Source organism: Heptranchias perlo, chromosome 8, assembly GCF_035084215.1.
Source record: "Heptranchias perlo isolate sHepPer1 chromosome 8, sHepPer1.hap1, whole genome shotgun sequence".
Taxonomy (NCBI): Eukaryota; Metazoa; Chordata; class Chondrichthyes; order Hexanchiformes; family Hexanchidae; genus Heptranchias; species Heptranchias perlo.
In genome coordinates this window covers 6,299,414-6,325,804 of record NC_090332.1, presented here as the reverse complement: position 1 = coordinate 6,325,804, position 26,391 = coordinate 6,299,414, and the positions used below count along the sequence as shown (strand labels likewise).

The 26,391-nt window shown below is 47.8% G+C and overlaps 1 protein-coding gene across 1 annotated transcript in view; it reads right to left on the bottom strand.

The window, feature by feature from the left end:
- LOC137324294 (NHS-like protein 1) overlaps positions 1-26,391 on the bottom strand; it is a 224,082-nt gene that overhangs the window by 25,006 nt on the left and 172,685 nt on the right. Inside the window, exons 2-3 of the mRNA XM_067988436.1 lie at positions 11,349-11,501; positions 197-324 (exon numbers count right to left, since the gene is read on the bottom strand). Of these exons, the coding sequence (XP_067844537.1) occupies positions 197-324; positions 11,349-11,501 (281 nt within the window). The remainder of the gene's footprint in view (positions 1-196; positions 325-11,348; positions 11,502-26,391) is intronic.

The window sequence follows — 26,391 nt, the reverse complement described above, 5'->3', positions numbered from 1 at the left end:
TCAACTTAACAGTCAGTTTGGAGGAAACTAGAGTGCTCAGGGTGAGTGAAGGAAAACTTTCTTAGAAAGTTTAGGTTGACCCGCAACAAAGTAGAAAAACACAATAGGTCCTCCATCAGATTTAGGAAGCTACAAAAGGAAACAAGGATGAAAAATTAAACAGAATGCTTTAAAGAAGATTTTCAGTCCGTCTTACCATCGGCTTCTGGTCTTCCTCCTCATCCAGGCAACTTCCAGAGAGATGAGATGATGTTGAGGAGAATAGTGGGCCCTGAGAGTAATATTGGGAACTGCGAAAACCATCCTTCCTCAGCCTATCGCAGTCTGCAGAGAGAGAGAGAGAGTTTGAGCTCAGCACTGAGAGTGGCCCATGGGCACAATGCAGCTTCTTGTAAGAACCACAGCCAATTACTGCTTCATTAAAATGTACATTGGGGTCCAAAGACCCTTGACTGGCACTCAGAAGGTCATCCACCCTGGTACCAGAGTTTACACGACAGACCCTGACCCTGTGATATTTAGTAAGGCTATTTTGTTCATCATACCCAGACTGGCATTCTTTCTTGCCTTGGTGGCACAGAGACATACAGTCCAGCAAGATCCCAGGTTTGGTCTCCTGAGCCAGGGCAGTGCCAGGCTCCTGGAATCGGCCTTGGTGCTCCTGAACCAGGCCTGGGGTGGGGGGGAGGAATTAAATCAACCAACCAGAACAGTGCCTGAATCCCGTACCAATCACGCTTAAGCCAACAGCTTTCATTTTATTTGATGTACTTCTTGTGCAGTACCAGAGAGTGGTTAGAATGTGGAACTCGCTACCACATGGAGTGGTTGAGGCGAATAGCATAGATGCATTTTAGGGGAAGCTCGATAAGTACATGAGGGAGAAAGGATATGCAGATAGGGTTAGATGTGGGAGGGGGCTCGTGTGGAGCATAAACACTGGCATAGCCCTGTTGGGCCGAATGGCCTGTAACTGAGCTGTAAATTCTATGTCGGATTCCTGCTCTTAATCAGTACCCAGTGACCTCACAGCTGTGCTGATCCTCACAGTCAATTCACTAACCGCTAATTACTTAAAAAAAACATTAACTCTCAAGTAGCTACCTGGTCACAAAAGACACTTGCTGGATTCTATTAGCTGATCTCAGCTGAGTCATTGGTAAAGTGCTACAATTGGTGCCCTGGGCTAGGAGGGGCCGAAGGGGGAGGGTATATCAGCCAGATCTCTATCCTGAGCGTCAGCCATGTACTCATGTTGGTAGCACTCCCGCCTCTGAGCCAGGAAGTTGTGGGTTCAAGTCCCACTCCAGAAACTTAAGCGATATAAACGTGTGCAGTACTGAGGGAGTGCTGCACTGTTGGAGGTGCCGTCCTTCAGACATGATATTGAACTGTCTGCCTGTTCAGGTGGATGTTAAAGATTCCATGGTGCTCTTTGAATGGGGAGTTCTCCTGTGCCCATGCCAACATTTATCCCTCAACTAACATCACCAAAAAACAGACTGACTGGTCATTCATCTCATCTGCTTGTTGTGGGATCTTGCTGTGCACAAATTGGCTGCTGTGATTACCTGCATAAAAACAGTTACTGCACTTCAAAGTAATGTCAGATGGGATTGGTTCAGTTGCTATGCCTCCCTCCACAGTTGAATAACCTACTCATCATCTAGGTTCACAGATGAAGAGTGGCCAATTGGGCCAGGCATCCCCCAGCGTGGAGTGAACGCCTTCAGGAAAGTTATAAAGGAAATCTTGCCATCTAATTCTGCTAACAGACCTGCCTCATCTGTGGATCTCCAGTTACTAAGAAAGAAAGAACTTGGATTTATACAGCGCCTTTCATGACCTCAGGACGTCCCGAAGCGCTTTACAGCCAATGAAGAACTTCTGAAGTGTCGTCACTGTTGTAATGTAGGAATAGGTTATACCTATCAGGAAAGATTATTCAGGCTGGGGCTCTTTTTTCTAGGAAAGAGAAGACTGAGGGGGTGACCTGACTAGAGGTCTTTAAGATTATGAAAGGGGTTGATAGGGTAGACGTAGAGAAGATGTTTCCCCTTGTGGGGGAGACCAGAACTACAGGTCATAAACATAAGATAGTCACTAATAAATCCAATAGGGAATTCAGGAGAAACTTCTTTGCCCAGAGAGTGGTTAGAATGTGGAACTCGCTACCACAAGGAGTAGTTGAGGCGATTAACATAGATGCATTTAAGGGGAACCTAGATAAGTATATGAGGGAGAAAGGAATAGAAGGATATGCTGATAGGGTGAGATGAAGAGGGGTGGGAGGAGGCTCGTGTGGAGCATAAACACCAGCATAGACCAGTTGGACCGAATGGCCTGTTCCTGTACTGTACATTTTATGTAATTAGTGAAACGTACAGTATTTGCTTTATTTCGGTCTGCATACTTCTGTGGGACTTTCACGGTTCAATCGAGTGACAGAAGGTGCTTAAAAGCTCATTAATCCCTTTCAGATGGTATTACTGGGAACAAGCTGCATTAATTTACAGATAAGGAGGACACATTCTGTCTAGTACGAGACCCCAGAGGAGGAGGGGGAGGGTCCTCTTTGTAAAAATGTGTCAGTAACTCACTGTAGCCACTGACATTCTCTTTCGCTTGTTTTTCTAACCTGAAAACATTTCCAGTTCTCTCTCTCTTTTAAAAAGAAGTCGGGTTTATTTGGTAGCCCATCACATCTAGCAAGAGGTCCCAAAATTGCTCCTCGTGCAATAAGCTACTTTGCACGTAACGACAGCTACTTACATTTATATAGCGCCTTTAACATCGTAAAACGCCCCCCCAAGGTGCTTCACAGGAGAGCTTTGTTATTATTCCTTGCTCCAAAATTACTGAAAACAATCGTAGTCCCAGGATATTCCTGAGAACCCTATTGGTGACCTTTTTCCATGTTAATGTAGCTCCATTAAACAACTGCTCTTTACATCCTCTGACTCGACCAGCCAGGTATTTACTCAATAGCCGTCCCCTACTCTGTACCTTTTTTTAGCAATAGGGACCTTCTTTGGGTGGCAGCGGAGACCCAGATTCTCCTGGGTCTTTGGGAGCTGCTGCCAGACCTGCTTCTCTCTGCACCCGCCCTGGTGTCTGGTGCAGGATGGCACCGGTGGGGAGGGGGTGTAAGCAGGTGAGAGCGGCACTGGGAGGCGGGCACGGCGCTCTCTCTCCTGAAACCAGTGCCCCGCCGTGACATCGCTCTTACAGGGTACCCGTAGCAACACAACAACAACAGCAACAACTTGCATTTATATAGCGGCTTTCACGTAGTGAAAAGTCTCGAGGCGCTCCACAGCGGCAAATTTCAAACAAAATTTGACACTGAGCCACATAATAAGGAGATATTAGGACAGGTGACCAAAACCTTAGTCAAGGAGGAAGGTTTTAAGGAACGTCTTAAAGGAGGAGAGAGAGGTGGAGAGGATTTAGGGAGGGAATTCCAGAGCTCAGGGCCCAGACAGCAGAAGGCACGGCCGCCAACGGTGGAGCGATTAAAACCGGGGATGCGCGAGAGGCCAGAATTGGAAGAGCGCAGAGATCTCGGAGGGTTGTAGGGCTGGAGGAGGTTCCAGAGAAAAGGCAGGGCTGCCTGTTCAGATACCACTGCTGGACCTCGATTATGCCAATGCCTGGCTAAATCCTTCGAACGCCCTGTTTACACTGGACAGGGGCGGGGAGAAATGGGCAAAATGTAATGGTTTTTAAAAAATAAGAGTACACGGCGTGTAAGGAATGCGCGGTGGATACAATCGGCAGATCTTGCAGTGAGTTTCTGCCAGCACGGGTATCTGTATGAGGTAAAGCCGCGTTACATCAGGACCCCCCCTCACTTATCACTGGGCATACTGCGAACTCGGGGGAATGCCTCCACGAGGCTGCAGAAGAGTAGTGAGGCCCCCGCAAGAACCGTTCTTTTGTGCAAACTCCGGAGAAAGGGAGAAAGATAAAAAGTGGAGCTACGTCACAGTGTGACAGCTGGACCAGTGCACTCAAGAATCGAGCCAGACAGATTAATGATGACTTCTTGCCCAGACCCCGACACACTTTTCAAACAAAAACAAACCCTGCAATCCTAAGCTGAAAGGCTCAGGACCAGCTGTGGTATCTGCCCTTCGAACTGAAGGCACACATACCCATCAATCTTTCCCTTTTGTTTGGTACTAAAGGAATTTCCAGCTAAAGGAATTGTTGTCAGCCGTGGCTCACGGGGTAGCCCTCTCGCCTTGGAGTCAGAAGGCTGTGGGTTCGAAGTCCCCACTCCAGAGACTTGAGCACAAAATCCAGGCTGACACTCCCGGTACAGTACTGAGGGAGTGCTGCACTGTTGGAGTTACTGTCCTTGGGACTGCTCTCTCAGGTGGATGTAAAAGATCCCATGGCACTTATTTTTTGAAGAAGAGCAGGGGAGTTCTTCCTGGTGTCCTGGTCAATATTTATCGCTCATGGCTATCCCCGGGGAAGGGTCAGACGGTCCCTGATGTCTGGGGAAGGGTCAGACGGTCCCCGATGTCTGGGGAAGGGACAGGTGGTCCCCAATGTCTGGGGAAGGGTCAGACAGTCACCGATGTCTGGGGAAGGGTCAGACAGTCACGGATGTCTGGGGAAGGGTCAGACGGTCCCCGATGTCTGGGGAAGGGACAGGCGGTCCCCAATGTCTGGGGAAGGGTCAGACAGTCACCGATGTCTGGGGAACAGTCAGACTGTCCCCGCATTTGTTGACTTTGAGTGAGGTCAGGGTTCGGCTCTGAGGTGATGCTTCATGTGGTGGGATAGCCTGCTGAAGCACACTGTGAAATCTCACACGTAAATACTGGTAGCGGAGAGAAGGCTGCTTAGGAAAACAGACATCAGCAGATTCCAGACAGGAGCTTTAAAGGGTCGAATTCATTAACCAATTAACAAGCATCAAAAAATGTGATTACATTTTAATTACGGACTTAGAAACATAGAAAACATAGAAAATAGGAGCAAGAGTAGGTCATTCGGCCCTTCGGGCCAGCTCTACCATTCAAAATGATCATGTTCCCGCTTTTTCCCCATATCCCTTGATCCCTTTAGCATTAAGAAATATATCTATCTCCTTCTTGAATACATTTAATGACTTGGCCTCCACTGCCTTCTGTGGTAGAGAATTCCACAGGTTCACCACCCTCTGAGTGAAGAAATTTCTCCTCATCTCGGTTCTAAATGGCCGACCCCTTATCCTGAGACTGTGACCCCTGGTTCTGGACTCCCCAGCCATTGGGAACATCCCCCCTGCATCTAGTCTGTCTAGTCCTGTTAGAATTTTATATGTTTCAATGAGATCACCTCTCATTCTTCTAAACTCTAGTGAATATAGGCCGAGTCGACCCAATCTCTCTTCATACGTCAGTCCTGCCATCCCAGGAATCAGTCTGGTAAACCTTCGTTGCACTCTCTCCATGGCAAGGACATCCTTCCTCAGATAAAGAGACCAAAACTGCACACAATACACCAGATGTGGTCTCATCAAGGCCCTGTATAACTGCAGTACGACATTCCTGCTCCTGTACTCAAATCCTCTTGCAATGAAGGCCAACATACCATTCGCCTTCCTAACTGCTTGCTGCACCTGAATGCTCGCTTTCAGCGACTGGTGTACAAGGACACCCAGGTCTCGTTGCACCTCCCCTTTTCCCAATCTGTCACCATTCAGATAATAATCTGCCTTTCTGTTTTTACAACCAAAGTGGATAACCTCACATTTATCCACGTTATACTGCATCTGTTATGTTCTTGTTCACTTAACCAACTTGACGTTCCTCTTCTCAGTGTGTCTTCTGCTGTGATGGCGTCAGGTCTCACTTACATAGTTTCTGTAATAACTGAAGTGATTTCTGAGCCACTCACTGTGAAAAAAAAAACCCACAGAGCGTCCCAGTGGCTCAGTGAGTAAATGAGCTGCTGTTTGTGGTACTGATCTGTACAGGACAGCATAATCCTGAGACCGACACGCGCTCGAGTTCACTCAATCCAGCCGGGGCCACAGTGGGAAGACGAGATAATGAGGCCAAACTGCCACAGACACCCTCCCCTCCACCTTGATACAGATCAGACATGATCGAATTGAATGGCGGAAGAGGCTCGAGGGGCTGAATGGCCACCTCCTGTTCCTATGGTGGAAATGCAGCCGTAGGAGCGTCAGGTGAGGGCAGGATTGGGGAGAGCTGTGGTGATGGTGATTCCCCCCATGGCGGAGTGGCCTGCTGACTGTGCCTGGGAGAAGGCTGATGACAAAAAATGAACCATACCCGGCACGAGTCATCATTTTCAGGAGCAGAGGAGTAAGAACGGAAAATCTGAGGGGGGGGAAACTAAGGGTGACGTAAAATGAGTAATTGGAGATGCTTTGATGGGACACAGCTGAATAGAAACAGGGCCTACTCAATCAAACCAGCCATGTGCACTCGAATACTAAACCGAGGATTACAGGACGACAGGCTATCAAGAGAGGAGCTGAAATGAACCCATTGTCCCCTCGGTCAGTCAAGGGAGAAGGAAGAGGCCTCCAGCATCGAGCCATTCAACTTCACAGCACTGACTACCAATTCCAATGATGAGGACGGGCAATTAGCATAGGAAAGGGCTCGTTTGGTCTCACACTCCTTCACCCCCCACCCCCTGTCACTGAGGAATGTCACCCCCTTCCCTTTGTTTCTTGAGCTAACCTGCTCTGTAAACCAATTAAACGGAGAGTGCTTCCTGAAGCAGGAAATAAGAAGAAACTCAACGAGCAATGGGTTTCTCCAGTGAATCGACAGCTCCCGCCTTACTTCAAAGGCTCTTCTGTCCGTCTTTACTCGAAGATTGACAAGGCATACAGTTTCAGTTCAGTGATGATGGGTCGTTAATACCTCACACTGATCTAATGCCTCTTTAAATGTTTTAATGACAGTCCTTGACAAACACAACAACCTTGCTGTAACAAGCATGAAGGTGTTTTTACACAACAACAACTTGCATTTATATAACGCCTTTAAAAAATGTAGTAAAACGTCCTAAGGTGCTTCACAGGGGCGATTATCAAACAAATATTGACACCAGGCCACATAAGGAGATATTAGGACAGGTGACCAAAAGCTTGGTCAAAGAGGGAGTTTTAGGAAGCGTCTTAAAGGAGGAGAGAGAGAGAGGTGGAGAGGTTTAGGGAGGGAATTCCAGAGTTTAGGGCCTAGGCAGCTGGAGGCACGGCCGCCAATGGTGGAGCGATTAAAATCGGGGATGCGCAATAGGCCATAATTGGAGAAGGGCAGAGATCTCTAAGGGTTGGAGGGCTGGAGGAGGTTACAGAGATAGGGAGGGAGCGAGGCCACGGAGGGATTTGAACACAAGGATGAGAATTTTAAAATCAAGACGTTCCCAGACGGGGAGCCAGTGTAGCACAGGGGCGATGGATGAGCAGGACTTGGTGCAAGTTAGGATGCGGGCAGCAGGGTCCAGCTGACTGCAGACACACATTGACTGGACGTCGTACGTCAGCTGCACTCCGAAGTGTAAACAAACCCCAAGTCCTTGCTGAAGTCACACAGCCCACACTCCACACCTGCGCGATGGCCTGTCCTGGCCAATTGGCACGTGCGTTACAGATTGAAAATCACTTTGCAGCTGGCTCACATGGAGACGGGCTGCAGGATTCATGGGTAAATGCGGAAGAGTTCTCATCCTTGTGTTCAAATCCCTCCATGGCCTGTAAGCCCCTCCAACCTTCTGAGGTTCAACCAGACTGTTTGCAACCTTGGGGTCCTGTCTGACCCAGAGGTGAGCTTCCGACCACGTATCCACTCCGTCACCAAGATCACCTACATCCACCTCTGTAACATCACCCGTCTCCGCCCCTGCCTCAGCTCATCTGCTCCTGAAACCCTCATCTAGGCCCTTGTTACCTCTAGACTTGACTATTAGAAGGATATGTTGATGGAGTTAGATGAAAAAGGGTGGGAGGAGGCTCGACTGGAGCATAAACACCGGCATGGACCTGTTGGGCCGAATGGCCTGTTTCTGTGCTGTACATTCTATATAATTCTATGTAATTCCAATGCTCTCCTAGCCGGCCTCCCACCTTCCACTCTCCAAAACTCTGCTGCCCGTATCCTAACTCATACCAAGTTTCGTTCTCCCATCACCCCTGTGCTCGCTGACCTACACTGGCTCTCGGTCCGGAAACGCCTCGATTTTAAAATTCTCATCCTTGTTTTCAAATCCCTCCATGGCCTCGCCCCTCCCTATCCCTGTAACCTCCTCCAGCCCTACAACTCTCCGAGATCTCTGTGCTCCTCCAATTCTGGCCTCTTGCGCATCCCCGATTTTAATCGCTCCTCTATTGGCGGCCGTGCCTTCAGCTGCCCAGGCCCTAAGCTCTGGAATTCCCTCCCTAAACCTCTCCGGCTCTCTCTCCTCCTCTTAGACGCTCCTTAAAACCTACCTCTTTGACCAAACTTTTGGTCACCTGTCCTAACATCTCTTTATGTGGCTGGGTGTCTGATTACGCTCCTGTGAAGCGCCTTAGGACGTTTTACTACTTTAAAGGCGCTATATAAATGAAAGTGACGGACTTAGGTCGCTATCTCAAGACCCGGGAATACAGTATAACTTGTGATTCTGGTGTTGGGAAAGGGAGGTGGTTCAGCTGTGTAGAAAGGTGGGCAGGAGGTCCCGATCGTTTGCTCTCTGCGGGTCTCTGTGTAAACGTGGAGCCCAGTGTAACCAAGGAAACGGGCTCCGCAGTCCATAATATAAAAGGTGGGAAAGTCCAAGAACAGGATGCAGCGGAGGATCCGGGGGGAATAGGCACGGTGTTGAAGCATTCCGCAACTTTAGGCATCTGGGGGCCAGGGAATTTGCCCATGAGCCAGTCCTGTGTGGTAACCATCACAACGTAAGGAGCCAACGCACCAAATTAGCCAAAGGAGGAGGTCGTTGTTCCAACTGGGAGACCCAAGAAAGAGTGACTACGATGAGGTCCGCTCCTTAATGCCCGCGAGCGCCTCCAGCCTCTGGCATACACGGCTAGGGTCTCCATCAGTAACCGAGAAACCACACGAAATGTAAGGGAGTGGCAACTGGCATCAACGCCCGCAGGCTATCGAGGGGAATCAGCTAAATCGGCCAGCGCTCCTGCTCCTGATTGTTATCCAACGACTCCATCCCCCTCGCCCAGGCACCCTCCTCCCCACCCCCCCAACCTCTGGGAGGTGCTCACAAGAAGTGAGATGAGAATGGGATCGGGCTTGGCTTTAATACCCTCTATGGTGGAACAGCCCACCAGCACTCATGGTGCAGACTCACCACACGGGCGGGATTGCAGGGGCTGCCAAATCCTTTGGCACCGCAGCGCGGCGAGGAGGGAGAAATTGCAAAAACAAATAAGCAGCCTGTCACGAGGCTTGGGATTCGATCCCGTTCTCTGCCCCCCGTGCCCTGAGCAATTTGCTCGGCTACACAGATCGTTCTCGAGCCCCCCCACAAAACCGCCCACCCTGCTGCTACCACCACCCGCGGATGATGTTCCCTGCAGGCCTCCAGGTGTTGATATCGACTGAAGGTGCAGAGGTCACAAGCTCGCCAACTGTTACAAGATAGGGTTACACACAGGTGAAACCACAGCAACTTAACACAACAGCAATGCCAGACTTAAGCTAATCCCCATTTTCAAACCGGTTTTCATTCCACACCTGGCCCCGACTTTCTCCCATTTCAGTTGTCCTTCTGGGCATCGCAGGGGATACAGTGTCTGATAGAACACACGCAACAACATTGTGGTTTAGTTTTTTTAAGGTTCTTTTTGGTTTTGATGGAATGGGACTCTGTTGTTTTATTTTAAGCATCTTCCAGTATGACCGGACCACATGGTAGATTATTGTGTTAGTGGTGCCCTTTAAAAGGGGGCGCTTGTGGTGCTGACTTCTGTCAGGTGTCACTGGGGTTACTCACCACCACCCCATATTGGTCCAATTAAAATAGGCCCAGGCCTAGCCGTTCCTTGGCTATTTACACACTCTGGTGCCCTTATTCAGTTCTGGTGCCCTTATTTAAGGAAGGACATACTTGCATTGGAGGCAGTTCAGAGAAGGTTCACTAGGTTGATTCCGGGTATGGAAGGGTTGTCTTATGAGGAAAGATTGAACAGGTTGGGTCTATACTCATTGGAGTTTAGAAGAATGAGAGGCGATCTTATTGAAACATACAAGATTCTGAGGGGACTCGATAGGGTGGATGCTGAGAGCATGTCACCGCTCATGAGGGAATCTAAAACTAGGGGGCATAGTCTCAGAATAAGGAGTCGCCCGTTTAAGACGGAAATGAGGAGGAATTTCTTCTCCCAGAGGGTCGTGAATCTTTGGAATTCTTTACCCCAAAAAGCTGTGGAGGCTGAGTCATTGAATACATTCAAGGCTGAGTTAGACAAATTTTTGATCAACAAGGGAGTCTCAAAGGATATGGGGAAAAGGCAGGAAAGTGGAGTTGGGGTAAAAATCAGATCAGCCATGATCTCATTAAATGGCGGAGCAGGCTCGAGGGGCCGAATGGCCTACTCCTGCTCCTGTCTCTTATGAACTTAAGGACTTATGGACTGGTCTACACCAGGAGAATGGAATGGGTTCATAGCGAATCAGCAGCCTGTTTTACACTGTGCGCCATCTTCTTTTCCAATGGTTTCAATGCAATAGGAAATGGGGCGTGGTGTAAAACTGGCTGCTGATTCGCCACGAGCCCCGTTTCGCACAACTGGTGTGGACCAATTACATCTCCTCTGTCTCTTTAATATCTTAATGTTTCTATCCAGTACTTGACGGAAGTTGCATCATCCTGCTCCTGATTCCTCTCCGGGTTTCTCTATTTATAAGTTATTTTTCCCTGTTGCAGATCAGCCATGATCCAACTGAATGGCGGAACAAGCTCCAGGGGCATTCTCTGACTGTATTAATACGCCTCTTACTCTTCGGTTTTGAAGAAGGGCCCCCACCTGAACGGTTAGCCTGTCTGCTCTCCTCAGGTGCCGACTGACCTGCTGTGCATTCTGGCATACAGTGTTTTTGTCTCAGACTTTCAACATCTGCGGCATTTTGTGTTTTTTGTCTCAAACTTTCAGCACCTGCGGCATTTTGTGTTTTTTCTAACCAGTGAAAAAACGGCATTGCTTCTGTCAGCGTGACGCCTCATCTCGAAGCGCGTCACGCCTTTGAATTACAACGGAGCGCGTCTTCGAGGGCCCTGAACCGCGCACAGGCGCTGCCGACACGGTGGGGGGGGGGGGTTGATCAGGAAGGCGGTGCGGTTACGGGTGGGGGATAGAGGGACCTTACCTCGCAGCACGGTTTTCAGGTTGACCTTGGCTTGCTGGTGCAGATCCTCCACGCAGGGCGAGCGGCTCGACGGGAGGAACACGTTCTCCTGCTGGTGCCACGATGCCTTATAGTGGACCGTCCATTTGTTCTCTTCGTCCAGGTTAGAGACGGCTGGAAAAGAGGAGGGAACATCGTCTCAGTCTGATCTACTTAGAACCTTACAGCACAGAAGGAGGCCATTCGGCCCGTCGTGCCTGTGGCGGATCTTTGAAAGAGCTATCCGATTAGTCCCAACCCCCCTGCTCTTTCCCGGTAGACCCGTCTTACGAAACCAACCGTCTTCCCATTACAGCGTCCGGAGATTTGTTACAAGTCCACTGTCCTGGTCTTAACCACTCTTCCTGGAAACCCCTTCCAGCATTTGATCAATTCTGAACAATTTCAGCTCCTATGTCACAATATGATACAGTATCAGCGGGTTCTGGTTTCCACTGGGCAGCAGGTTAGCAGGAAAGACATCCTTTGCTAGCGAACACAGACAAGGAAATAGAGAGGGGCTAAGAGCAGACTAATTGTGATCACTTCCCCAGGATGGTGTCTGATCCGCACTGTCTACATTGAAAATGCATCACATACGCACACAACATAAGGCAACTGAGTGGCAGGAAATCCCAGACATCAAAAGCCTAATTTCAAGCGGCCTCACTGCCAGATCGAATGTCCCACCCGCACTTGAAGTATGGTGAACTGCCTTGGGTGGAGTTCAGTCTGTTCAGGGCGGCCTCAATCAGAAACAAAAAGCACCTTTGTGAGCCTGTGGCGCAGTTTTGTGGGACAAAAATGACAGCCAGGAGGATCTGGGAAATTAATGGAACCATTCCCAGAAATTCCAGGATTCTAGGAAGGAAAAGGCAAATAGGAGAGAGAGAGAGAGCGAAAGAGAGAGAGCACACGCGGGTCTCAGTTTGAGCGCCATTTCCCTCCCCTTCCCCGTGGGACCTTGACTTAGAATGGCTTGGAACGGTGAGGGCCCCATTGCCAACAGCGTGAGCCGTAACCAAATGAATCAGGGTGACAGTGTTACAAGCCGATCTCCGACCCACACACACGGGCTAGCCAGGCTCGGCACTGACAATGGGATCTCCCACTTTCTGCCCTCTGGCTTTTATAATCAGCCTCCAAGAGGTGAACAGGCATGGCAGACACAAGCATCGTAATTTGTACGACGACAAGAACAGGAAGGAGGGGACATACACTGCATCGATAATACTACGCTGGCGACTGATGTTGGAACACTAGCAGTAGGTGCTTAGCCCCTGGAATAATGTGGGGGCCCTCTGCCATCGGTGGGGTTGCCAACACTAGTTCATGGAGGTTTCATCACATGACCTCCCGCCCTGTCAAATGGCCCTTCTCCCCCCATCTCCAATATTTATATAACCAATAAACGAAAAATGAAAAAAAAAATTTTTGTTTAATGCCCCTATGATTTTTTCTCCTGGGTTTTGCTCGCAGCAATGTCCAGGAGATTAATCTTCAATTTCTGGAGACTCCTGGACATTCCTGGAGGGTTGGCGACCCCTAGCCATCTGCTGAACAGAGTTCGGGAAGCTTATACCCATCCTGCGCATTGGGACATGGGCACTGCAGTCATGATAAAAGTGCCTAATATCAAAGAGTGAGTGTCTGATGTTAAAGCCAGTCCCTCAGTGTAAGAGAGCTGGTAAACTGGTCAATAAGCAAGCAGCACCTGAACACACACAGCCCACGACCAGTTGACACAAGCCCAGCACTGCTGTTACAATGATCGCTGCAATCACTGCCCTTTTGTTCTGGTGGTGGTGTCAGCCCATTAAACAGGCCCGTTATTTGTGCCATGTATTTTTACTAAAGTGTCGCTGCCCCGGGGACCGTCTCAGCCCAGCCTCCTCACGGAAGGATCATCACGTACTCCTCCCACAAGTGCTTTGTATTCCTTTCCCAGCTGAGCAAACCAACCCTGCAGGGCAAACACCCAGCCACTTTTTACACTGCGGATTCCTGGAGCCTGGCGTCCGGGAGCATTGATGCTGCTCATTCCGGCTCCCTTATCACAGCCCAGTGTTACCTGGGTCTACGTCGGATGCTGGGCTAGGGGTCGCCAACCCTCCAAGATTGTCCTGGAGTCTCCAGAAATTGAAGATTAATCTCCTGGACACTGCTGCGAGCAAACAAATCCCAGGAGAAAAAACCATAAGGGCATTAAACAAAATTTTTTTTTCATTTTCTTTGAACAATTTAGTTTATTGGTTATATAAATATTGGAGATGGGGGGGAGAATGGCCATTTGACAGGGCGGGAGGTCATGTGATGAAACCTCCATGAATACGTCCAACTAGTGTTGGCAACCCCACCGATGGCAGAGGGCCCCCACTTTATTCCAGGGGCTAAGCACCTACTGATAGTGTTCCAACATCAGTCGCCAGCGTAGTATTATCGATGCAGTGTATGGCGGAATTCTGGCCCTGAACTAAGCCCACACCAGGTGTCAGTCGTGGCTCAGTGGGGTAGCACTCTTGCCTCTGAATCAGAACGTTGTGGGTTCAAGTCCCACTCTAGAGACTTAAGCACAAAATCCAGGCTGATTCTCTCAGTGCAGTACTGAGGGAGTGCTACACTGTCAGTAGATGCTGTCTCTCAGATGGGATGTTAAACTGAGGCCCTATCTGCCCTCTCCTTACATTGGCTGCCATGTTTCCTACATTACAACAGTGACTACACTTCAAAAAGTACTTCATTGGTTGTATAGCACTTTGGGATGTTCTGAGGTTGTGAAAGGTGCTATATAAATGCAAGTTCTTCCTTTCTAAAGGCAGGCTCCTGCCTCCCAAAGTACACCAGTTCCTCTCCACACTGCACACACCAGAAGTAAGTTCCAATGAAGCATCTACAACCTAAGCATCATAACCTGTCCATTCTCTTTTCAGGTGGTGACTGACCCCCCACACTGTGTATTTGTTGTCTTATTATTTCCTTCTCCAGTTGCACAGCAAAGATCAGCTTCCAGTAACACATTACTTAAAAATAAACACCTATCACTCAACTTCTGCATCACATGTTACATGATACCATTATAAGACATAAAAACATTCTCCAAGTACGCTCTGAAGGACTCAACAATAACAACTTGCATTTATACAGCGCCTTTAATGTAGTAAAATGTCCCAAGTCACTTCACAGGAGCGTAATTAGACAAAAAAACTGACAGCGAGCCAAAGATTGAGACACTAGGCCAGGTGACCAAAAGCATAGTCAAACAGGAAGGCTTTAAGGAGCGTCTTAAAGGAGGAGAGAGAGAGGTCCATGGCCAAGGAAATATTGGAAACCACTTGCAATTTATTTAAATATTGCTCAGGGCAGGTTCGAGGCTATGCTGTTTTATAAAGAAGGCAGCATCGTACCCTGCGTTGTGTGATGTACTCTTCGGCTGCTAACATGGAAGTTTATGCACGCCTTTAAGGCCACAAGATGGAATTGCTGTGTCGTCCTGAATCAAACAGAGACACTATGGGGGGAATTTTAACCCCCCAGGACAGGCAGGAGAGGTTTGGGAGGAGATTAAATTCTTAAAATTGTGAAACCTGACTCCAACCCGCCTTGAATTCGCCTACTTCCGGTTTAACTGGGGCGGGCAAGTAACCTGCTCTCGAGAGGCAGGTCAGTAATTTAAATATGTTAATGAGGCCGCGTGCCTCAGATTTTAGCGGCCATTTCCATTTAACGGCTGCGGGCCGAGTTTCCCAGGGCTCGGGAAACCCGGCAGCTGAAGGGAGGCGAGAACCATCGGTTCCAGCACTGCTTGTGGGCCAGGAGGAGCAAGGAGTGCTCCCCACCCCGGCCTCCTAAGCAAATCAGCTTCCCTCCCCGCGATCCGTGCTGCCTGCAATCTCCCCCCTCCACCATCACAATCTCTCCATCCCTCCCCCCCGATCCCCAGCTGCGGCCTTCCCGCCCGATAGCCAGCCAGCCTCTCAACGTGGTCGGTGGCCAGCCGGGAAACGGAGAAAGAAAATTCAAGTGAGGTCCTGCTGTTAAATTCGGCAGGACCTCCGCGTTCCCCGTACTTCCTGGTTCCCAGCCGCCACAAGGCACCCCCGCTCCCTCCCCGCAAATTATCCTTAGGATCCATACCCCAGCAAGGAGTTAGCACCTCCAGGATACAAAGGCGAGGAAGAGGAGGAGGAGGAGGAGGGAAATGACACAGGCTGCAGATATATTCAACTGGGTTGAGATGCATGGCTAGAATACCCTTCAGGGCTTATACAGACCAGCTGTAGGAGATTAGAACTCACAACCCCCCCCCAGAATGTGTCACAACAGCTGGGCTTGCAAGACATTTGAGGGTGGGGAACATTGTTGAAAGTTCAGGAAAATAACCGCATGAGCGTCATTCCTGCAGTGTAACATTATTGATTCACCCCTCAAATGTGATAGCCTATATGTAGAAAGCACCCCCAATGATTCCATTCTCGGAAGCCTGGCCAGTATATACTGCACTGTCTAAACCACAGCATTAGATACAGTCCTTACAGTATATACTGCACTGGCTAAACCATAGCATTAGATACAGTCCTTACAGTATATACTGCACTGTATAAACCACAGCATTACATACAGTCCTTACATTATATACTGCACTGTATAAACCAGAGCATGAGATACAGTCCTTACATTATATAATGCACTGTATAAACCACAGCATAAGATACAGACTTTACAGTAAATACTGCACTGTTTAAACCAGAGCGTGAGATACAGTCCTTATATTATATACTGCACTGTATAAACCAGAGCGTGAGATACAGACCTTATAGTATATACTGCACTGTATAAACCAGAGCGTGAGATACAGTCCTTACAGTATATACTGCACTGTATAAACCACAGCATAAGATACAGACTTTACAATATATACTGCACTGTATAAACCAGAGCGTGAGATACAGTCCTTACAGTATATACTGCACTGTATAAACCAGAGCGTGAGATACAGTCCTTACAGTATATACTGCACTGTATAAACCACAGCATAAGATACAGACTTTACAATATATACTGCACTGTATAAACCAAAGCGTGAGATACAGTCCTTACAATATATACTGCACTGTATAAACCAGAGCGTGAGATACAGTCCTTACAGTATATACTGCACTGTATAAACCAGAGCGTGAGATACAGTCCTTACATTATATACTGCACTGTATAAACCAGAGCATAATATACAGACTTTACAATATATACTGCACTGTATAAACCAGTGCTGTTAGATACTGTACTGTGCTGTATTTACCGTACTGAGTTCTGTAGTGATGAGTAAGATTGCAATGCGTGGGTACAGCACTAAACAGTTAAACAAAGGGAAAGTACCACAAAGATCTCTCACAGTAACTGGCACCCCTGCTGTGGCCATCAATCTCACCAATGAACATCAGCTTTCAGCCTGACCAGCCGGCTTCATTAACCGGGCAGGTATTGCTGGCGATCTCCAGATTGCAAACTCCGAACAGATTGGTTAAACCCTTTTTATCTGGGTGAACAAAATCCAGCACAGTTCCAGTGTAAACATTCGAAAACTGACAACTGCTTTTCAAGCACAATCCCTGCAGGGACAGCTTCAGCCCAGTCACGGTGCAGTTCTTAGGGTCCGTTATCCGAACACGCACAGAGCCTCCCACCCCATGAGCGTGCATCGGAAATCAGCCCTTTTCTCCTCATTGTGAAGCATCCTGAGACACTCTGGGGGGAAATTAGAAGGATTTTTTTTTTACGCAGCGAGTTGTTATGATCTGGAATTCACTGCCTGAAAGGGCGGTGGGAGCAGATTTAATAGTAACTTTCGAAAGGGAATTGGTTAAATACTTGAAGGGGAGAAAACTGCAGGGCAATGGGGAGAGTAGGGGAGCAGGGCTAATTGGGTAGCTCTTTCAAAGAGCCGGCACAGGCACGATGGGCCGAATGACCTCCTTCTGTGCTGTACGATTCTATGAGACATCCTTCTGCACGTGGGGACAGCTATACATAGAACTACGTAGAAGTTACAAAAAGGAAACAGGCAATTCGACCCATCCAGTCCCTGTCGGCATTTACCCTCCACTCGAACAAATAGTTCTAATCACATTTACCACCCTGTTCCCATATCCCTTCATCGCCTTTTCCTTCATCCATCTATCAATCTAATCTTGAATATTGACACAGTTTATGCCTCAACCACTAATCCCGGAAATGAATTCCACAGCCTCACAACCCTCTCTGTGTGAGTGAAGCTTCTCCTGCCCTCTCTTCTAAAGCTCTTGCGTTTAATTTTGTATCGATGGCCCCTCGTTCTTGATCCCTCGACGCAAGTAGCTATTGCTGTAGAAAAAGGCACTCAAGTAAATTCCAAAAACACTGTCCTACACACTCTTCCTCCATCCCCATCATATTGAAATCCAGACTGAGCCCACCGCCTCCTGTTCTAACACACAAGACTTTTTTTTTTAACATCTTATCAGATTTTACATCCAGTTTCAGGAGAGTGACCAGTGTGAGCTGCTGGGCTTAAGCCGGTACTATGGACACCCAGGACGCAAAGGCACAGGGCCTTCTCCCTTGCATCCACTCTGGTTAAACCGCCGGTTAGAGTCCAGCAGCCTATGATGCCGGAATTCGCTGTAGGTTTTATTCATTCTCAGGATTTGGCCGTCGCTAGCAAGGCCAGCATTTATTGCCCACCCTTAGTTGCCCTACAGAGTTTACACAATAGAGTGCAGCCCAACAATGGTTGGACAGCCCATCTGCTGTACAGCAAAAACATCTTGGATGGTTCCTTGGACCTTGAATCTGTGGAACTCCTCACTTTTCCATCCCCTCACTCTCCCATCTCCTCACTCTTCCATCCCCCTTACCCTTCCATCCCCTCACTCTCCCATCCCCTCACTCTCCCATCTCCTCACTTTTCCATCCCCTCACTCTCCCATTCCCTCTCCCATCCCCCTCACTCTTCCATCCCCTCACTCTTCCACCCCCTCACTTTCATTCTCCCATCCCCTTCACTCCCCCATCTCCTCACTTTCCCACCCCTTCATTCTCCCATCCCCTTCACTCCCCCATCTCCTCACTCTCCCATCCCCTCACTCTCCCATCCCTTCACTCTCCCATCCCCTCACTCTCTCATCCCTTTCACTCTCCCATCCCCTTCACTCCCCCATCTCCTCACTCTCCCATCCCCTCACTCTCCCATCCCCTTCACTCTCCCATCCCCTCACTCTCCCATCCCCTCACTCTCTCATCCCTTTCACTCTCCCATCCCTTTCACTCTCCCATCCCCTTCACTCCCCCATCTCCTCACTCTCCCATCCCCTCACTCTCCCATCCCTTCACTCTCCCATCCCTTCACTCTCCCATCCCCTTCACTCCCCCATCCCTTTCACTCTCCCATCCCCTTCACTCCCCCATCTCCTCACTCTCCCATCTCCTCACTTTCCCACCCCTTCACTCTCCCATCCCTTCACTCTCCCATCCCCTCACTCTCTCATCCCTTTCACTCTCCCATCCCCTTCACTCCCCCATCTCCTCACTCTCCCATCCCCTCACTCTCCCATCCCTTCACTCTCCCATCCCCTCACTCTCTCATCCCCTTCACTCTCCCATCCGCACCTCCTACCGTTTACAGTCAAACCCTCTCCAACCTTGGTGGTGCTCTGCAGCCTTTCTGCTAAGTTTCCGAGCAGTGTAATAATTAAGGAAATTTCAGCAGTGGCCCTGAGCAACAATAGAATTTCCTTCACTCCCAGAGGCAGCCCCTTCACACTGCTACACGGCACCAGCACCAGGCAAACTCTGGAAAGAAAGGAAGAGATCGCTGCACTCACCCTTTTTCTTGAAGAGCTTAATGAAGGATTCCAACTTTCTGTTTATAAACACCACCATTTCTTTTTCTTAATTTTGTGTTTCAAAGTCTTTGAGGCGTCATAACACGGTACAAGCAGTGAGCTTTCCAGAGACGGGCTGTCACTTCACAAAGCCTTCCACACACGAGCTCTCAGGGAAGAAAGAAAGGTCCCCTTTTTGACCAAAACAGTTGCTAGCTGTCGTTAACTTGATATGTGATGTTTTCTTTTTGTGGAGAGGGAGGGGAAGTAGAGAGAGAGAGGGAGAGGCTGGCTTTCTTTAATAAAAAGGCTTGTAACCCAATGAGCTTAAGTTTAGAAGCACTCCCTCTCTCTCTCTCTCTCTCTTAGCTGAAGTAAGCCCAGCAAAGAAATAATACCTCTTCCATTTAGCCCACCAAAAAGTCACAGCTCACACCACACAGAGACGAAGTATTTTCTGCTTCAGTGTCCTCCTGCAGACTCAATTTGCGAAGCATCAGCCCCATAGACAGAAGAACCACAAGTTAAGGAATGGGCTGTGTTCTTCTCTGTCCACCTGCCCTTTAGTCCCTCTGTGTCTCAAGACTAAGACAAACATATAAAAGGCAATAGTGGTCCCCCCCACTTTCCACTCACACACACACACACACTCCTCCCCTCTCCCGCCCTCCTTGTGTTGCTAGGCGACAGACCGGCAAAGAGATTTACCCCCCCACCCACCCACCCCGACCCTGTGCAAACCAACACATGAAGTGAACCGAAAACCAACCTGATTCATTCCCGTCAGCGAGGGGTCATTGTCTGTGCCGGCCCCTCTCCCCCCCTCCTCACAGCAGTCAATAGTTGAATCTTTACAAAAGAACCTCTGTGGGATTGCTAATGCAGTCTGCATTTTTTTCCCCATCACAGATTATCCCTCTCTTATTTCTCACTTCCTTGAAGATCCTTGTAATTATTGCTGAGGGGGTTGCCTTGGTTGAAACTGAAAGCTGTGATAAGATCCAACTAATCTGAAGTATGTGTGTTTGTTTTGCCATCTTTTGCATGTGACTTTCAACTTTTTTTTTGTGAGACTTAAGTTTTTTTTAAAAATCAACGGTTAACAAAACCGCATCTCGTTTCTCCAGGTCTGTCGTGGGAGTCGGTGAGAAATGAACCTGAAATGCTCCAAATTAAAACAGATATATATATATATAAAAAAAGCACTGTAAGTCTGAAATAAAAACAGAAAAGGCTGTAAATGCACAGCAGGTCCACAGTAATTTTAAAGGGAAAGGAACAGGTTAGTGATTCAGTTGTAGACACTGTGTAAGAACTGGAAACATTAACCTGTCTTTTCCTTTTACAGGTGCGGTCGGACCTGCTGTGTATTTCCAGCATTTTCTGCCTTTCTTTTGAATTAAAACATAAAGGATTTCTCCTTCTAATAGCCCCTCCTAATCAATAGCCCCTAATGGTCAGTGTCATTCCTACAGTCCCCTCCCCTTACTATAGTTACTGACACACCCACACACACACAAATATATATATATATATATATACACACACACTTACACACACTCATGCACACACATATACACACACCTACACGTACGCATACACATACGTACACACACCTACACACATATATGCACATACACACACCTACACACACGTACATATACACACAAACACGTCAGGAGTTACACAAGGTACAGTCTATATGTGCTGTTAGATTGTCTCACTGCTAGTACTCTTGCTTCTGAGCCTGAAGGGTGTGGGTTCAAGCTCCACCACAGTATCTGTGGATAATGTTGCCAAGGGGCAGCATGTAGATGAGGAAGAGGAGGGTGACTCCCAAGATGACGGTACAGTGGTGGTAAGAGAAGCCATTGCTAGAGATGCTGTGACTACAATCAGATAGCTAAGAGTATATGCGTGCGTGTATATATATATATATTATGACAGGACAAGATAGAGTGGATAGGGAGGACCTATTTCCCTTAGCAGAGGGGTCAGTGGCCAGGGGACGTAGATTTAAAGTAATTGGTAGAAAGATGAGAGGGGAGCTGAGGAGAATTTTTTTCACCCAGAGGGTGGTGGGGGTCTGGAACTCACTGCCTAAGAGGGTAGTAGAGGCAGAAACCCTCAACTCATTTAAAAAGTACTTGGATGAGCACTTGAAGTGCCGTAACCTGCAGGGCTACGGACCAAGTGCTGGAAAGTGGGATTAAGCTGGATAGCTCTTTATCGGCCAGCATGGACACGATGGGCCAAATGGCCTCCTTCTGTGCCGTAACTTTCCATGGTTCTATGAAGAGTGGAACCAATCGAGGGCAGTCCCACCGAGCTGGACAATGGAGGACAGGTGTTGAAGGACAGTGTGGTTAATTCAAAGACTGCAGAGAATGAGCTGGGGTAATGCTCGATGGTGGTAGTGATGGAGAATGTCATGCATGAGCTTGGTTAGTTTCGGTTTGGGACTGTGGGAGGGGCAGAAATGTGATTGTAGGGAATTGCTAGGGCGATGAGCAAGGATTTAGGAGGTTACAATACATTTTCCAGAAGAAAGTACGGTTGGAGATGGGGCAGTGGGTTGCAAGGACAGAGGGCTTGTGGACGGGTACTTTGAGGAGGGTGTGTGATAACATTGGTTTTGAATGGGAGGAAGACAGTGCCTGAGGAGAAGGAACCATTTACATTGTCAGCTGGCATGGGGGCCAGGAAGAGAAGTTGGATGGTCAGGAATTTAGTGGGAATGAGGTCAAAGGAGCAGAAGATGGATCTCATGGATGTGATGAGCTTGGAGAGGGCATGAGGGAGATGGGAGCGAAACTAGAGAGGCTAGCACTAAGTATAGGTTAGTGGAGGGAAGGGAGGTGAAGACCAAAGAATCGGCATTCCACATATCATCAGGATGGAATAAAATATCTGTAGCACCCACACCAGACTGTGGGGGATATTTGTAACTCAGTAATTGGCAGGTTTACAGAAAATTGTCAACTGGTATAATTGCTGTCATTTAACTCTTCTCAATCCAGTTTTATTCCTGGACACTGTACCATTTATTCAGCTGTATTACTGTCACTCACCAGGCACAGGCTGGTATAGGTGTCATTTGCCCTACCAATCTCAATCCTCAATTAAACTATTTGAACCCCTGGATTAGACTCCAGCCTGTAACTCACCCCCAGGTATCCATTATTCTATATATAAACTATCTGAACCCCTGGATTAGACTCCAACCTGTAACTCACCCCCAGGTATCCATTATTCTATATATAAACTATCTGAACCCCTGGATTAGATTCCAACCTGTAACTCACCCCCAGGTATCCATCATTCCATGTAAAAACCACCCGAACCCCTCAACTAGATTCCAGTCTGTAACTCACTCCGTTCCACCTACTCTACTCTTCACACTAGAAATATTAACTTTGCACATTGATAAAGTTAGTTAGTTGCATTTTATTAAATGGATATAATTATAATTCCAGTTCACTGTGAGCGATAATTTAGTGTTGAACAAACCACTGCTCGGGCTTTCCCACCACATCAGCCTGATGATCCGAGCCCTATTTGGCCAAACTGTTATCTCAGAACGCAAGGGTTTACGATATGATCTTCCTTCTCTTTCCCCTCATTAATCACAATAATTCAGCAATGTTTAATGAATGAGATTCATTAAGGATGAGCCGTGCAGTGAAAATCGAGGAAAAAATAACACCCGATCCCCAGCCAGCTGTCAAGGCCGGACCTATGGGAATAGTATTACACTCTCAAAGGGTACTCCATTCTAGGATCTTAATGCAGCATCACACTGAAGATTAACATCGCTTATCCACTGTCCAGAATCATATACAGAGATACAGTATACTATATACTGAAAGCGAGATGTAGCTTGACCAAGAACCACTGCCTGGGACATCTTGCTAATACACAGCAAGACGCTTAATTGAGATTTTAACTTACTATTCCAATGTTCTCCTGACCGGCCTTCCACTTTGCACCCTCTGTAAACTTGAGCTCATCCAAAACTCTGCTGCCCGTTTCCTAACTTGCACCAAGTCCCGTTCACCCATCACCCCTGTGCTTAATGACCTAGATTGGCTCCCGGTCCGGGAACGTCTCGATTTTAAAATTCTCATCCCTGTTTTCAAATTCCTCCCTGGCCTCGTCCCCTCCCTATCTCTGTAACCTCCTCCAGACCGACAACCCTCCGAGATCTCTGCGCTCCTCCAATTCTTGCCTCTTGCGCATCCCCGATTTTCATCGCTCCACCATTGGCGGCCGTGCCTTCAGCTGCCTAGGCCCTAAGCTCTGGAATTCCCTCCCTAAACCTCTCCGCCCCTCCACCCCTCTCTCCTCCTTTAAGACGCTCCTTAAAACCTACCTCTTTGACCAACCTTTTGGTCACCTGTTCTAATATCTCATGTGGCTCGGTGTCAATTTTTGTCTGATTACGCTCCTGTGAAGCGCCTTGGGACGTTTTACTATGTTAAAGGCGCTATATAAATGCAAACTGTTGTTACTTCATGCAGCTATTTTTTTGCCACATTTTCTTTGTCAGTTTTTTCTTGCTCCCCTCTTCTCAATCAGGTGTTGTTGATTCTTTGCTGAGGTACAGTCACAGTGGCGGTGGTCACCAACCCCCATCACCCCAACATCCCACTAAGTGGCCCGTTACTCAGGCGTGAGCTCGGACAGTGAGTGTCGGGCAGTTGGACCCAATGTCCAAACAGGAGTTGCTGGATTGCAATCAGGAGCAAGAACCCTGGGGCATCCTCTCTTCCCTAATCGGCCAGGTCCCCTTGCTCCTGATTGCCAGGGACCCCCTGATAGAAGTGGGGTGTGTGGACGTCAGGGTGGGGTCAGAAGATCAGGGCTGGAAGTGGTGTCCTCCTTGTTCAAAATGCCCGCTGACACTCGCCATCACAGAAAGAAAGAAAGATTGGCATTTATATAGTGCCTTACATGACCTCAGGACATCCCAATACTTTACAACCAATGAAGTACTTTTGAAGTGTAGTCACTGTTGTAATGTAGGAATCGCAGCAGCCAATTTGCACCCAGCAAGGTCCCACAAACAGCAATGTGATAATGACCAGATAATCAGTTTGAGTGATAAATATTGGCCAGGACACTGGGGAGAACTCCCCTGCTCTTCTTCGAATAGTCCCAGAGGATTTTTTACGTCCACCTGAGAGGACAGACGGTTTAACATCTCATCCAAAGGACACCATCCCCCACAACACAGCACTCCCTCAGTACTGCACTGGGAGTGTCAGCCTGGATTATGCACTCAAGTCCCCGCAGAGGGGCTTGAACCCACAACCTTCTCATCTGAGCCTTTGATTGAGGTTGTGGAGGCTGCCCAGTGAGCAGTAGATGCTAGGAGGGGAACAGGAGAAATTTGGAAGAGAAAAAAAACTATGAAGGCAGCTTGTCTGGAGCAGAGTTTTCACAGGAATGGTACCTGGTTAGTCAGTGAAGGCTCAGCCAGTCGAGCCGTACAAAGACCAATGCCTGAGTGCTTCACCACAAATTAAAAGAAAAAAAATCAATGGCTATCAGCACACAATAAAAGGAGGTTATCAACCTGTGTGACAATCAAAGTTGACCTCAGAAAGAGATCAGTCAAAGCCCAATAATGGCAACCTGGGTTTTAGATAAAACAGCAAGCTGGTGTTCTGTCAGATGCCCCATCCTTTATATAAAGATAATGCACCATGTGGAAATTCTCTCTTTCTCCAGGCTTTCCAAGTCACCTTCACTTCAAGGAATAACAATTTAATTTCTGGAGAATCATCCACACTTTTTAATATAGATGCACTTAACTCATTACTTAATAGCGCGTCTCCCTTCATTACAACACTGACTACACTTCAAAAGTACTTCATTGGCTGTAAAGCGTTTTGGGACATCCTGAGGTCGTGAAAGGCGCTATATAAATGCAATTTCTTTCTTTTTTAATTTACTGGCATGTACTATATCAAACTGAATAATGATCATAAGGGGAAAAATGATTATTTTTAAAGCTACTTATCATATCTCAGAAACATCATAAAGTCCAGAGAAATAAAGCCCCACTCCAGGACTTGAGCATATAATGCAGGCTGACACTCCCAGTGCAGTACTGAGGGTGTGCTGCACTGTCGGAGGTGCCGCCTTTCGGATGAGACGTTGAAGGGAAAATGAGTGAGACGTTAAACATTAAGATGTCTGTCCTTTCAGGTGAATGTAAAAGATCCCATCGCACTATTTTGAAGAAAAGCCTGGGAGTTCTCCTCGGTGTCCTGGGTTAATGTTTATCCCTCAGCCAACATCACTAATAACAGATTATCCGGTCATTATCACATTGCTGTTTGTGGGATCTTGCTGTGAGCAAATCAGTGTCACCGGGACTAGGTGGTGCAATGAGTTAACATTGTAATTTCACCTCTAGGGTTAGAATTTGAATCTCGTTCAGGCCTAAGGGATGAATATCTAATTTCTCTGCCAATTTTAATAATGATGCGTTTCACTCAGAGAGACCCGAAGGATACCTGGAAGAGGGGGAAAGAGAGAATATGAGATTCTTTCCGTTGGCTGTTTGTAATCATCAGCACGTTCTTTATACATCTCTTTGTGTTGTTGCCACAAATAGCAAACAGATCTCCCACTGCTGCAGTAAGGGGTGGTCTTCTAAGGCTGGACTTGGGGTAGAGCTTTCTTCTACATCTGGCCCTTGGTCCTGGGACTGCTCAGTCCTGATGAGCTAAAAGCAGAGGCAACTGACTTGGAAAAGCAATTATTTAAGGACAGTCCAGAGGGAAATCACGGAGACAGGATAGGACACAGCTGAACGGAGGAGTTTCTGCACATCATTCCAACCTCAATTAAAACGGTCTCAAATGAACAAACTATCGGGTAAAATGGACAATATAAAGCACAATGATTCTCACATCCACCCCCACCATTAACCGGATAGAATGTCAGATCACCACAAGAGGACAAATCATAGAGCTCTGGGGAATGTTTAATGCAGCATTTCAATCGTCGAATTAGAAAATGACGGCAGGAGACTCATACTGCCCGTGGGCCATCGAGGCGATCCGTAACGGACTAATTGTACGTTGAGTGGGATCGTCGGTGCAGTTTATTTTTTCATTCAACCTATGAATTAATTGTGCCAATTAACACTTGCCCTG